General features: G+C 42.1%; 1 protein-coding gene across 1 annotated transcript; it reads left to right on the plus strand.

Moving 5' to 3' along the window:
• Positions 1–624: 624 nt before the first annotated feature.
• LOC137026495 (processed variable antigen-like) lies at positions 625–12,193 on the plus strand. Its single transcript, XM_067393848.1, has 3 exons — positions 625–694; positions 10,686–10,830; positions 11,191–12,193. The coding sequence occupies exons 1-3, from the start codon at positions 625–627 to the stop codon at positions 12,191–12,193; spliced, it is 1,218 nt and encodes a 405-aa protein (XP_067249949.1).
• The last annotated feature ends 2,378 nt before the right edge of the window (positions 12,194–14,571 follow it).

Genomic DNA, 14,571 nt, shown 5'->3' on the forward strand with positions numbered 1-14,571 from the left:
CATCCTCAATTATGAGTTTAAATCCATAAACCGATGTGATATCATCTTAGTATAGAGTGACAATTTCAGTAACACTTTACAATAAGGTTTCATTAGTTAACATTATTTATAACTAACTTGCATTTTTGAGTTGCATCTGTTAATGCACTGTGAACAATGAGCAATTGTGTTTTTATTAACGAACATTAACAGAGATTAATCAATGCTGTAAAATCATATTGCTCATAGTTCATGTTAGATAATGCATTAATTAATGTTAACAAATGGGACCTTATTGTAAAGTGTTACCAAAACTTCTCTCCTCACCTATCATCGCAAATTTTCCCAAGTTACAACACCTTATCAAGCCCGGTATTTTTAACATGGGCCATATCTTTCTCCCGCATCCCTCTTGATTCCAGATAGGACAGTTTACAGTGATAGTGTCAGTGTTGTGTCGGTTCGAGGGCCCAGGAGAGCGCTGTTCTCGTCTCTTTCCCCTCGGGGAAGCCAGATGCTGCTATGTGCCCCAGAGACGGCGGTGTAACAGAGGACCCTGACTAAATAAAAAACATTAACAGCGACTACACGGTGAACATAGATTGGCTACTTCAAAGCACTCCCAAGTATCGGGTCACGATTAGGATGTTGTTGAAGCAGATTCGTCTCTGTCAGGAGAGTTTGACACAGAGCGTCATCCTGTTCCCTTTCCCCTGTGAGTGAAGTATACAAGACAAATAATTAATAAAGACCTACTGGAATTAATTGGACATTAATGTACATGGGTCATTCCTACAGTTTTTGACTGAGCAGGTTTTTGAAAAAAATCTTTTTTAAAATTCATTTATTTTTTTGACTTGTCAGAGAGAGAGAAAGTGTTTGTCATAAAAACACTACTGGTCAAGCTCAGGCTGTTGAATGCTTGAAGCTGATTGGTTAACGAACGTTCTAAGGTATGTAATTATTTTCAGGAAACGCACGGCTAAAGTAGTTCCAGGCTCTGCATTACATTTTCATATCACTTCGCCAAATGATTTCAGTTATTTCAAAGGTCCCTACAGTCAACAACCGCAAAAGAAACAAAACCCACAAAGACACTGACCAAGCATATAAATATAGCAAATAATAGGATGAAAATGAAAAATTATGTTCATGTTTTTTTTGCCACAAAATTACGTTTTATTATGTACAGAAAGCAAAGCCACTTTCCACCGGCCACTCGGCTTTGCGTCGTGGCTGGATTACCACGTCGAGTGTGCATTATTTTCTAATAATTCAACAGCCCTGAGTCAGTTATTCCTTACATAATCCTGACCAAAAATTTCACACATTCTGTGAAACTTGTCAACCCTGTTACATGACATTTTTACGATGCAGTGTGTAACAGGGTGGATGTTTTAAGATAATGAAGCTAGGAAAGAACATGCTAGCAGAAGATTTACATTTAGGATGAACTTTAATAGATATATAAATTCTATTTATAACATAAACATTTTCATGTCCAGTATAAATGGACACAGGGTGGACATGTTATGTTTTACGCTAGCAGATAAGTCTTCTAAAAATGAGGAAAAGAGAGAAAATGTTGTGACTAATTCTTACTTTTGTTCTTGGAGTTGCTTTCCCTCCAAGGAAATGATGTCACTTCTAACAAATCATGTGATTTAGGGCATACGCTTAAGCTTTTAAAAGGGACGTAGCACCAAAGTAACAGGGTGGACTGGATTTCGAAGGACATAAATTAATTTGATCTGTAAGTAAATTTCTGTCATCAATTATTCACCCTCATGTCGTTCCACACCTGTAAGACCACAAATTAAGATATTTTTTGATGAAATCTGAGGGATTCTGAACCACACATAAGCAGCAACATCATTGCACCTTTTGATGTCCAGAAAGGTATTAAAGACATACATTTTGTGCGCAAAAACAAAACAAAAATAATGACATTATGTAACAATTTGACATAGTGAATGTATTATTGGCTGGCTCCTGCGTCATCACATGCACGTGCTGATCACGTGAACAGCATTGATACGGTGTCAATACGGTGTCAACTGTGTATGACAACAGTTCAAATTGTTAAATAAAGTCATTAATTAGGGGCCAAGCCCCGAAGGGGCTGTAGCCCCTATTGTAATTGTACGTTTTCCCTTTTATTATTATTATTCTTCCTCCCGAATGGGAGTCAATGGCAGCCCTATCAACGGAACATGAGAAAATGATGAAATTTGGCACAGTTGTAGAGATGTTCATGAATAGTGATTGGACCAAATTTGGAGTCTCTAGAACCAACTCTATAGCGCCACCACCAGTTCAAATTTCAACATTCTAACGGTTTTAACATTTGAACTGTTTGTCATAGAAAAATTAAATTTAGTTCATCTGATTCGTCTCTTCATGCTGATGCTATTCAACTTCTTACATTAAGTCTCCGCCCATTACAGTAGCGGCCATTTTGAAAAGTACAGTATTTGTTTTTTTCGCTTCTCCTCCTTCAAAATTTGTCCAATTTTGTCCAATCTTTGATCAGATTATCTTTGGACTGAGCCGCACAGAAATGACTGAACAGATTTTTTTTATTCATCTTTGTTCAAAGGTTATGATGTCACGAAGTTAACGAGGTCGACCCAAAATTAGTATAGAGGCTGTATCTCGGCCAAACTTTGAGCAATCGAAACAAAAATTGGTACCCTTCATCAGAACCATGGTCTGAGGGTCTATGCCAAACTTGGGAACAGCGCCACCTACAGGTCATGAGATATGAAAAATGGCTATTTTGGCCAATAACTTTTGAACAGTTTGTCAGAAAATCAGGATTGGTGTCTATGGATTCCTTGGATCATGCCGAATCCGACGATACCGATTCTGTCAATATTGGATGAATCACGTGTCCGCCATTTTGAATTTTGTCATAAATTGCGATATCTTTTAAACAATTTGACATATCTTCACAAAAATTGGTATGTATGACCTTTAGAAGGTCGTGAAGGTACCTGAGAAGTTTCAGCACAGCGCCACCTACTGTTCCACAGATGTAATGATTATTTCAAAAACGCTTATAACTTTTGAAAACACTTTCCAAAATGTGTATGCTTCATGTCATTTTATTCCCTGGCTTATGCCGATTCCGACAATGTATCATTTGTCATTTTCCTTAAATGTACCTGTCTGCCGTATTGAAGTAAATGAAAAACAGTTTTTTCGCTACTCCTCCTACAAATTTTGGTCAATTTTGTCCAAAATCAGCTCAGATGATCTTTGGACCGAGCCGCACAGAAATGACTGAACAGATTTTTGATATTCACTACCATTTCCGAGATATTCATCTCTGAATGTGACCTTGCTTGTGTTTGTTGTCTTATGCTAGTTAGCTTAGCACAGTAATTGCTTAGCATGCTAAACTATTGCTATTCTTTCTAATGTGGTCTTCAGTCAACAGGTTAACCAAAACTTAGTTGGCATTAAATAACTTTGCATACTAATATGGTTAACATGCTATGAAGCTTTTTTTTTTTTTTGTGAACTCTTTCTCACACTGAAACCTCTGCTTAGCATACTGATGAACTTGCATGGCTGATTAGCTCAATGTGTTACGCCACGAATCCCGAATGCTCTGCATCGTGGGTTCGAAACTCAGTGTGACACATGCCCAGACCGCATGAGGTACTGTGGCAGGAAAAGATGCAGAACTTGTGTCTGTTCTAGGCATTCTGCCTAAAACCGGTCTAATCTGAAGCTATCACATGCAATTCCTTTATGTCCAAATTCGTAGTTATTCTTCTTCCCCCTGTATGGTAATCAATGAACCATAAGAAGGAAAATTATCAAATTTGGCATGCTTGTAGTAATTAAAATTAATTTGACCAACTTTGGAGTATCTAGGACTAAGTCTATAGCGCCACCACCAGTTCAAATATTCACTTTTGTAAAGGTTATAACTTTTGAACCCTTTGTTCCAGAAAAATGAATGTCAATACAACTGATTCCTCTCTTCATACTGATCACATTCAATATCTTACATTAAGTCTCCACCCAGTACAGTAGTGGCCATTTTGAAAAGTACAGTATTCCGTTTTTTCGCTACTCCTCCTTCAAAATTTGTCCAATTTTGTCCAAACTTTGATCAGGTGATCTTTGGTCTGAGCCGCACAGAAATGACTGAACAGATTTTTTTTTATTCATCTTTGTTCAAAAGTTATGATGTCACGAAGTTAACGAGGTTGACCCAAAATTGCTATAGAGGCTGTAACTCGGCCAAACTTTGAGCAATCAAAACTAAAATTGGTACACTTGATCAAGACCATGATCTGAGGTTCCATGCCAAATTTGGGAACAGCGCCACCTACAGGTCATGAGATCTGAAAAATGGCTATTTTGGCCAATAACTTTTGAACACTTTATTAGAAAATCAAGATCTTGGTGTCTATGCCCCTTCTGGGGCTTGGCCCCGAATTGCTGATTGCAGCTATATTTTTGTTTTGTTTTTGCACACAAATGTATTCTCGTCACTTCATAACATTAAGGTTGAACCACTGTAGTCACATGGACTATTTTAATGATATATTATAAGTAACCTTTATTTCAAAGTGAAGTTGAAAAAACATGATTGGCGACATGGGAATTTAACTGTCAAGTGCTTTTTGTAAAATATTATTCTTACTAATCATTAGGAATGTGTGTTAACTGGGGTAAATCCATACATGAAAAACCTTGTGGCATAAAAGTTAATTAACATTTATGTAAAATATGCAGTATTGTTTCATAAAAATCCACCAAACCCTCATATAGTATATTAAAGGTGCCCAAGAATGCTTTTTTACAAGATGTAATATAGGTCTAAGGTGTCCCCTGAATATGTCTGTGAAGTTTCAGCTCAAAATACCCCATAGATTTTTTTAAAATTAATTTTTTTAACTGCCTATTTTGGGGCATCATTAACTATGCACTGATTTTATCACCGTGCCGCCCCTTTAATTCGCCTGCTCCCTGCCACTTTAACCACATTTAACAGTACATTAGCAACATGCTAACGAAACATTTAGAAAAACAATTTACAAATATCACTAAAAATATCATGATATCATGGATCATGTCAGTTATTATTGCTCCATCTGCCATTTTTCACTGTTGTTCTTGCTTGCTTACCTAGTCTGATGATTCACCTGTGCACAGATCCAGACGTTAATACTGGCTGCCCTTGTCTAATGCCTTGAACATGAGCTGGCATATGCAAATATTGGGGGCGTACATATTAATGATCCCGACTGTTACATAACAGTCGGTGTTATGTTGAGATCCGCGTGTTTTCCGGAAGTCTTTTAAACAAATGAGATTTACATAAGAAGGAGGAAACAATGGAGTTTGAGACTCACTGTATGTCATTTCCATGTACTGAACTCTTGTTATTCAACTGTGCCGAGATAAATTAATTTTTCATTCAAGGGCACCTTTAAAGCAGTAAGTTGTGCTTTACAGTCATTTTACCACAACATGTTATTCCTTAAAATGTGATAAATTTACTGTATTGAGTTGCTTTTATGAAAATGTACAAGCAAGACGCACACAAATGTGTTTTATATTATATAATATTGTATTATTATTACTAAATTAAATGATTTAAAATAATATTTTTTGGAATGTATATTACTTTATTTATATTATTATTATTTGTTATTTAACATATTTGCTTTAAATAACAACATGCTTCAAACACAGCTCATCCAATCAGATTCTGGTGTCTGAACTGTGTTTTATGTGAAAAGGCACATCAGATGCTGTCAAATGTTGATGTATTACAGTCATTCTTTCTCGATTCATGAAAGATCAATTCGGTCAGACGTTACTGAGGTCATCATCAAACTGAGGCATGTGAAAGTACATATTTGTTTTTAAAAGGACTCCAATTTCTGTCCTCTTGCATACATGCTGTCTTGCACGTTTTTCTCTCGTTCTCCCTCTCTTTATCCATCTATCTATATCCCCCCACAGCCCAGGTGGGTTTGACTGTTCATTAGCACCCTGTGAAGAGGAACAGATGCAGATAGAAACACCTTCACACAAACACATGCAGACTGACATCAGTAGCAGAGCACACAATTAAAGTTTCAAGACAATGAATATCAGCAGGATTTAGATCACAATTAGAAGACATTTATTTCTGTGTCTTTCTCTCACTCTTTGTCTGAGCTCTCAGAGTTCTGTCTTCATTAAAGGTGAAGTTCATGCAAAATGTCATGCCAAACCTGTATGATATTCTTTCATCCAAGAAACACAAAATGAGATATAATGCAGGATGTTCATGCTGCTCTTTTCCAAACAACGAAAGCAAAAGAGAACTGAAAATGACAAAAATCACAATAATATATCATAAGTATAGTTAATATGAATCGTTCACTATAATGCAAGCCAGTTTCATTTTAAAGTCATTATTTGCTCATCTCTCAAATCTCATTAAAATACAATATGTGAAGATGCTTTGCACATTTTACATCATTGATGGAGAAACAGTGAATATGCAGAAATGCATTTTGTTTTTTAGTGAATAGTGATTTTCTGTCTGTTCTTCATCATACAGGTGAAGTATAGGTAGCCTACAAGTAATAATTGTATTGAAAAACTGCCAAATGGCAATTTTTTACTTCACAGGCATTTAAAATCTTGCTTTTACTGTATGGAAAACATCTCCTTTTGTTTCACACGAGGAGGAAATAAAGAGGTTTTGAATGACATGAGGGTGAGTAAATGATGGCAGTGTCTTCATTTCAGGGTGAACTGTCCCTTTAAGAGCGTTAGTAGTTTTGTAGTGCCCACTTTCACACGTAAGTTTTGTCTGGTGTCGATGTGAATCAGTTTCTTGTAGTTAAATGTCAGTTGGTTTGGCATTTGAGAGAGAGATATCTTTCGCAAAACGGTGAAAAGAGGAGCGAGCCCTTCCTGGGGCCTCCGAACTCTCTGTCACGGCTCTTGCTGAGGTGTTCACAGCTGCGTATGACACAGACGGGGTGTATCTGAAACAGACAGGCATAAAAAGCCAAGAGGGAAGGGTCATGTGACCCATGAACCGTGAGACTGTGAGAAAGCGGACAGACTCAGATGAGATAAGCCTAAGTTACTACAGCCTAATGTTCGCTATGGCTATCCTGGAAATGGCAGAGCTGGAGTGAGGCCTGAGAGCTGTGTGTGTGTGTGTGTGTGTGTGTGTGTGTGTGTATGTAAATGCCAGTACAGCTCCTCTGAGGGAGCCCCACCTCTCTGAACCACAGCTCATCGCTCTCGTTATCATCGTTCACACACCTGCTCACAGACAATAGGGGCAGTAAGTGTGTGTGTGTGTGTTTATAGTGGAAACAAGAACAGATCAAGCAAGGTCAGGAGAATCTCCATCCTAAACGCGTTGACCTCACCTGCTCTCATCTTTCTAAACAGTCAAACTGTGGTTTGTTTGTTCCATCAGTGAGTGTGTGTACATTTGACTGATAAACAGTCACTTCAGTATCTCTGTGCTTGATCTTTTTGGTTTTCAACTTTCAGTAGTGCATCTTACCTCAGTGATTATGCTTGTGAACGTGTTTGTGTGTCCTGTATCAATTATTGTAGACCTAAAACACATAGTGCATGTATGTGAATGTTACGAAAGACCCTAAAGGGACATGGGAGATGGGAGGAAAAGTTATATTTCAATGCTTTTGCGTTCTCCCAATGTTTTGCATTATCCGGAGAACTTTCGTTCACTCGCAAAATGTTTGCATTCTCCCAAGTAACTTTGTGTTCTCTCGCAAAAATGTTGGTTTTTACGAAGGAATGCAAAGTTCTCGGACAAATGTGTCTCTTTGTCTGTCTCTACAAGCTTTCATGCTTTCGGTTGCCAGATTTAAAATGCCCCTTTTCACAAGATGTAATATCAGTCTCTGTTGTCTCCAGAATGTGTCTGTGAAGTTTCAGCTCAAAATACCCCACAGATAATTTATTATAGCTTGTCAAATTTGCCTCTATTTGGGTGTGAGCAAAAATACGCAGTTTTTGTGTGTGTCTCTTTAAATGCAAATGAGCTGCTGCTCCCGCCCCCTTTCCAGAAGAGGGCGGAGCTTTAACAGCTCAACAACAACAAAGCTGGAGAATCTCACGCAGCCAAAATGAGGATTGTCAGTAACGGTGTTCAGCCTTACATTGTTCAAACCGGAGTCGACACTGATGGAGAGACTCAGGAAGAAGTTACAACTTTTAGACGTTTCTGAATGGTTAGTGGATAAATTTATGTAGTTGCTGTGGAGTTGATTCAACTCATCCACTAGCATGTGTCGTCATGTTCATCTTTTGTGTTGAATTGACCCTCGTTTGTGAAGCAGTCCGGCGTAAAATGACGGCATGACAACAACACTCGACTACAACAACTCTTCCTCTTCTCTAAAGCAGCACAACATGGCCCCGCCCCCTTTATTGTGTGTTCTTGGTAAAAAAGTGAAATCATAATCAAGGACCCCTTTAAATGAAATCGACACTTCTTGGGCAAATACACAACATTTGAATATTTTGTGAGGGAATACAAAGTTTCTTGTGAAAGCACAAAGTTTAAAAACGGGTGAATTTTAACTGAATATTTCAATTTAATATAGGCTTAATTTATTATTGACATGTAGCCATTTATAAGGTTTCTTAAATGCATAAAATAAATGTATATTTTCTCATGCATTCTTGTAATGATATTAGCCAATTAGCATCATCAGCTCCAGAGTAATTAATTACATGCCATTTTAGCTCATGTGATCAAGTTAAAAACTTCTATCCATGAGCAAATGTGTCAGATTTCAAACGGCATATTCACAGGGTTCTAGCGCTAGCTAAGCAATTGCCATTGAGATGACTGGGAATGCTTGTTTTCTCCAGTTATTATAAAACGGCTTGTCTTCTTTTCGGTGAACTACTGTCATGGCAGTGTAACTGTTAAAGCTGTTAAAGTTTGTTTAACTGCCCAAATGTTTAGCTAACTACCTAAATAATTACACATTTGATAGGTAGAGACATTTAAACCTCCCCGTAAGTACTGAGGTTCGTTACTGCCACAGTAAAACACACACACACACACACGTTAAGTATGTACAGCTTGCAGCTGGTCAAGCGCTAGTATACGCATTGCATATCAAGTATTTTTCAGCCCAAACATTTGATGCACTTATACATTCAAATTTAACAAACCTGTCAAATGCGTCTGAACCAACAGACAAAATCAGTTGGGTGTTCATGCATTTGTGCCCTTGTGTGTGTGTGTGTGTGGTTATTGTATAAGTCACAGAGGAATACTGATAAGACTTTTGGAGCCAGACTATAGACACTGTGCAGCAGACAAACCGATGACTGAGCAGATACTGAGGGGGACTGGTAATCTCTCTCTCTCTCTCTCTTTCTTTCTCACTTTTAGTTCTTTTCAAATAATTCACCCCTTTAGAAATCTTCTAAAACACGAAGAGGAGACTGGGGCAAGTTCTCACATTTTTAGCAGGTAATTAAACATTTAAGACAAGGTGAACAGTGTTTGGCAGAAGAATTAGTATGTGTTTCATCAGTCTGGAATAGTTCACTCCATAATGAAAATGTCTGTCATCATTTCATTATATGGGGAAAAGACAGTGTGAACATTTTGCAAATCTTCTTGTGTGTTCCATGCACAAAAGAAAGTCATATGTGTTTGAAATAACATGAGGGTGAATAAATGATTACAGAATTGTCACTTTTAGGTGAACTATCCTTTTTATGAGTTCATTTGTGGCAGTGTGTTCTTTACCTCAGGGCGACATCTTTAATCAATCTTCTCTTTCCACACTGTCAGCTATGGTGTGTAGAGGGGACAATCTCAGATCTGTGGGTTAAATTCCTGCTGCTGTGATAGCAATCAGGATAAGCAGGGAGGTAAGGAGGTGGTTCTTCCATAAACAGACACTTAAGAGGAACTGAGGCTGTGAATAATTACTGAGATGAAATGGAAGATGACTGATTATTATCATCATTAGATTATCCTCACCGTCATCTCTTATTGTAATTGTTGACACCATTGTCACTGACATCATCATCTTCCTCACCATTCTCAGATGTTACTTAAAGCACCCCGATTATGCTTTTTCGCATATTACCTTTGTGAATGTAAAAGGTCTGCAAAGTTTCAAAGTGCAGATAAATAAAGTTATTGTCTCCTAAAAAAAAAAAAAAAAAAAGTTTCTGAACTACCTGAAATGAGTCATCAGAAATTTCAGTCTTATGCTGCGTTCACGTCACCTCGTATTTACCGGATTCTTGAAATGACAACACTTGACGTTATATTCGGAGCTGTTCACGTCCTTTTGGTCCTTGGACTGGGAATTATGCATTTCCATGGCACCACTATCAACGCCTAAATGAATCTACAGCGGTCAGGTGGTACAGCGGCCACGTGGTACATGTGGGAGCTTTCAGAAAACTCCCAGCTTACAAGCTGTAATTACGAGCTCCTCGAGGACGTGAATGCTTTTTACAAGCAGGAATATCGTAACTACAGGAATTACGAGGCCGCGTGAGCGCACCTCTAAGCTGCGTTCACGTTACCTCGTATTTACCGGAATCTTGAAATGACAACACTTGACGTTATATTCGGAGCTGTTCACGTCCTTTTGGTCCTTGAACTGGGAATTATGCGTTTCCATGGCAGCACTGTCAACACCTAAATGAATCTACAGCTGTCAGGTGGTACAGCACGGCCACATGGTATATCTGGGAGCTTTCAGAAAACTCCCAGCTTACAAGCTGTAATTACGAGCTCCTCGAGGACGTGAACGCTTTTTACAAGCTAGAATTTCGTAACTACAGGAATTACGAGGCCACGTGAGCGCACCTTTACTTCCAGCATGAAACTTTTTTCCTGTGGGACGAGGGAGCCCGGTGGAGTCTTGAGGCTGAGGGTATTTCGGTGGAGCCGAGGGAGGGAGGAGCCACGGCGAAGGTGAAGCGTCGACAGGCCGTGGTGGAGCGTTGGACTCGAAGGCTGGAGGCGGACCCAGGAGAACCTCAGTCCACGGTGACACTAGTGGCCTGAAGTGTCGAGTCGGATCCATGCGTTTACGTGATGGAGTTGATGAGAGGCTGAAGGGTACCAGGGGAGGCAGAGATGATGGTTTGAGGCGGCGGGAGAGGGAGGTTGGGAGGGAACGCAGGGCTGGACAGAACCTGCAGGGGCACGGACAGTTCTGAGCTGGACGGGACCAGCTGGGAGACAGACAGTTCTGAGCAGGACGGGACCAGCTGGGAGACAGACAGTTCTGAGCAAGACGGGACCAGCGGGGAGACAGACAGTTCTGAGCAGGACGGGACCAGCTGGGAGACAGACAGTTCTGAGCAAGACGGGACCAGCGGGGAGACAGACAGTTCTGAGCAAGACGGGACCAGCAGGGAGACAGACAGTTCTGAGCAGGACGGGACCAGCGGGGAGACAGACAGTTCTGAGCAGGACGGGACCAGCAGGGAGACAGACAGTTCTGAGCAAGACGGGACCAGCGGGGAGACAGACAGTTCTGAGCAAGACGGGACCAGCAGGGAGACAGACAGTTCTGAGCAGGACGGGACCAGCAGGGAGACAGACAGTTCTGAGCAGGACGGGACCAGCAGGGAGACAGACAGTTCTGAGCAGGACGGGACCAGCAGGGAGACAGACAGTTCTGAGCAGGACGGGACCAGCAGGGAGACAGACAGTTCTGAGCAGGACGGGACCAGCAGGGAGACAGACAGTTCTGAGCAAGACGGGACCAGCGAGGAGACAGACAGTTCTGAGCAAGACGGGACCAGCAGGGAGACAGACAGTTCTGAGCAGGACGGGACCAGCAGGGAGACAGACAGTTCTGAGCAGGACGGGACCAGTGGGGAGACAGACAGTTCTGAGCAAGACGGGACCAGCGGGGAGACAGACAGTTCTGAGCAAGACGGGACCAGCGGGGAGACAGACAGTTCTGAGCTGGAGGGGACCAGCAGGGAGACAGACAGTTCTGAGCAAGACGGGACCAGCGGGGAGACAGACAGTTCTGAGCTGGAGGGGACCAGCAGGGAGACAGACAGTTCTGAGCAAGACGGGACCAGCAGGGAGACAGACGGTTCTGAGCAGGACGGGACCAACGGGGAGACAGACAGTTCTGAGCTGGACGGGACCAGCAGGGAGACAAGACAAGGGGAATTTACCTCCTCAAACATCCAATAAATCCAGAAAAGTTTCTGTGGACATGATGATGCCATCCACCGTGGTGATGTTGTGGTCGGGGCTCTCTTCCCAGCCCTCGAACTCCACTAACACTCCCTCGACGGCACACAATGCAACGGGCTCACGCACCTGGTCAGACACACCTAGCGGTTCACACCCCAGGGTGACGACTCCTTCGGTCCTCTCTTCAGGTTCGGTCTCAATCGTCCCGGCAGGTCGATCTCTGCGGTCTGTGGTGGGCTCTCATTTCTCCATCGTGCACGTAGTTGATGGCGGACAGTTGGTCTCTGAATGTGGCGTAGCTGGCTCGGCGGCTGGAGCGGCAGGCGAGAACGAGAACGGACAATGAGTGAAGGCAAACACAGGGTATAAATACAAGTGAGGGGGAGGGGGGGCTCTGGAGGAGGGTGAAGGGCAAAGAAGAAATAAACAAAAGTCCATAGAAAACAAAAATATCCCAAGGGGGACTGGAGGGTGGGAGGAGCCAAGGGGAAGCCTGGAGCAGGAGGAGGCAGATGTTGGTCCAGAGACCAACCATGATGAGGCCCCAGGGTGGGGTCGAGGATGAGGAGCACCATTGTGGGGAGATGAGAGGCGCCACCCTGAGGACGGCCGATGGTGAAGCCACCGATGATGGTGATCCAGGTGGAGTTGGAATGCCAGAGAGCCTGACCGACACTGCTGGATCTGGAGACCGAGCTGGAGCCGGGACGACGAGCATCCGAGGTGGAATCTGGGAGGGAATGCAGGGCTGGACAGAACCTGCAGGGGAATTTCATGGGCGTAGGTTTAGGGGGGGACGCTAGGTACTAGTCCCTATCAATATTTTGAGATGACAAATTTGTCCCCACCAATATTTAGCAAGCTCCTTTGAACTGCTATTTGGATCTTTGCACTGCTATTTGGATCGATTGTAACGGCCAGGATGACGACAGTACAAGAAACGCCGTAATTTGATTGGCGGCGGTGTATCTTACAGGCTACACGCGCGGGCCGGGACTACTTTTGTGCTTGCACTAGCAGCGAGCGAGCGGGGTGTGTGTGTGTGTGTGTGTGTGTGTGTGTGTGTGTTCTGACATATATTACATCGTGGGGACCAAATGGCCCCACGATGTAATAAAAACCTGAGATCACCTACATTGTGGGGTCCAGCCAGCGGTCCCCACGAGGGAAATGGATTAATAAACATACTAAAAGATGTTTTTTTGAAAATGTAAAAATGCAGAATGTTTGTGATGGTTAGGTTTAGTGGTAGGGGTAGTGTAGGGGGATAGAATATACAGTTTGTACAGTATAAAAACCATTATGCCTATGGAGAGTCCCCACTAAGGTAGCAATGCGTGTTTGTGTGTGTGTGCGCGCGCATGTTGACGACGCCGACGGTAAGTTACTAGGGCTGTCTCTCTGCCACATACAAAGGCCAGAGTAAAAACATTTTTTAATATTCCGTTTTGTTGCCCCTTTTTGTACTTTGTAGATGCCACGGGACATAAGAAGCTTTTTCATAAAGCAGAGTCAGAGTGTAAGTAGGCAAAATTACTAGCTAGCCACTCAAATAAACTAGCAGTAGTGACTGGCTTTCAAATGCAGATTCTACTGTGGAAAATAGTATTAACTGGTGATAGTATGTGTTACCCAGGATGATAGAATGCTACGTTAGCAAGTAACTGAATGTCAATTAGCCAACGGTGTTTTTTGTAAGTATAAATACGCTATTAACGTACATAGTAAATTATGTTTGTTTGTTAATAAACCGTATGGTTGTTCAGCATTTCACATTCCCAGGTATTAACGTGAGTGTACTGGAGGGTAAATAGTGTTTATAATAGAAAAAGGTTATTATATTTATTTGTTTAGATTTTTGTCCCCACCAAAGCTGAGACCAAACCTACGCTCATGGGGAATTTACCTCCTCAAACATCCAATAAATCCAGAAAAGTTTCTGTGGACATGATGATGCCATCCACCGTGGTGATGTTGTGGTTGGGGCTCTCTTCCCAGCCCTCGAACTCCACTAACACTCCCTCGACGGCACACAATGCAATGGGCTCACGCACCTGGTCAGACACACCTAGCGGTTCACACCCCAGGGTGACGACTCCTTCTGTCCTCTCTTCAGGTTCGGTCTCAATGGTCCCGGCAGGTCAATCTCTGCGGTCTGTGGTGGGCTCTCATTTCTCCATCGTGCACGTAGTTGATGGCGGATAGTTGGTCTCTGGATGTGGCGTGGCTGGCTCGGCGGCTGGAGCGGCAGGCTCGGCAGCGGCTGGCTTCCTCCTTCTGGACCCAGCGGAGGTAGGTGGGTCCAGCAGGACACAGGGGAACAATTCACTGGAGGGGTATGTGGAGGAAGACGGAGCTTGACAAACTGGCCAGGC

This window comes from Chanodichthys erythropterus, chromosome 9, assembly GCF_024489055.1.
Source record: "Chanodichthys erythropterus isolate Z2021 chromosome 9, ASM2448905v1, whole genome shotgun sequence".
Lineage (NCBI taxonomy): Eukaryota > Metazoa > Chordata > Actinopteri > Cypriniformes > Xenocyprididae > Chanodichthys > Chanodichthys erythropterus.

Bases quoted from the DNA above. Each gene is read 5' to 3' on its own strand.
- LOC137026495 (XM_067393848.1), top strand. From the start codon at position 625: ATGTTGTTGAAGCAGATTCGTCTCTGTCAGGAGAGTTTGACACAGAGC. The intron at 695-10,685 runs GTGAGTGAAGTA...ATGAATCTACAG, and splicing joins CATCCTGTTCCCTTTCCCCT to CTGTCAGGTGGTACAGCACG. The intron at 10,831-11,190 runs GTGAGCGCACCT...GGGCACGGACAG, and splicing joins TACAGGAATTACGAGGCCAC to TTCTGAGCTGGACGGGACCA.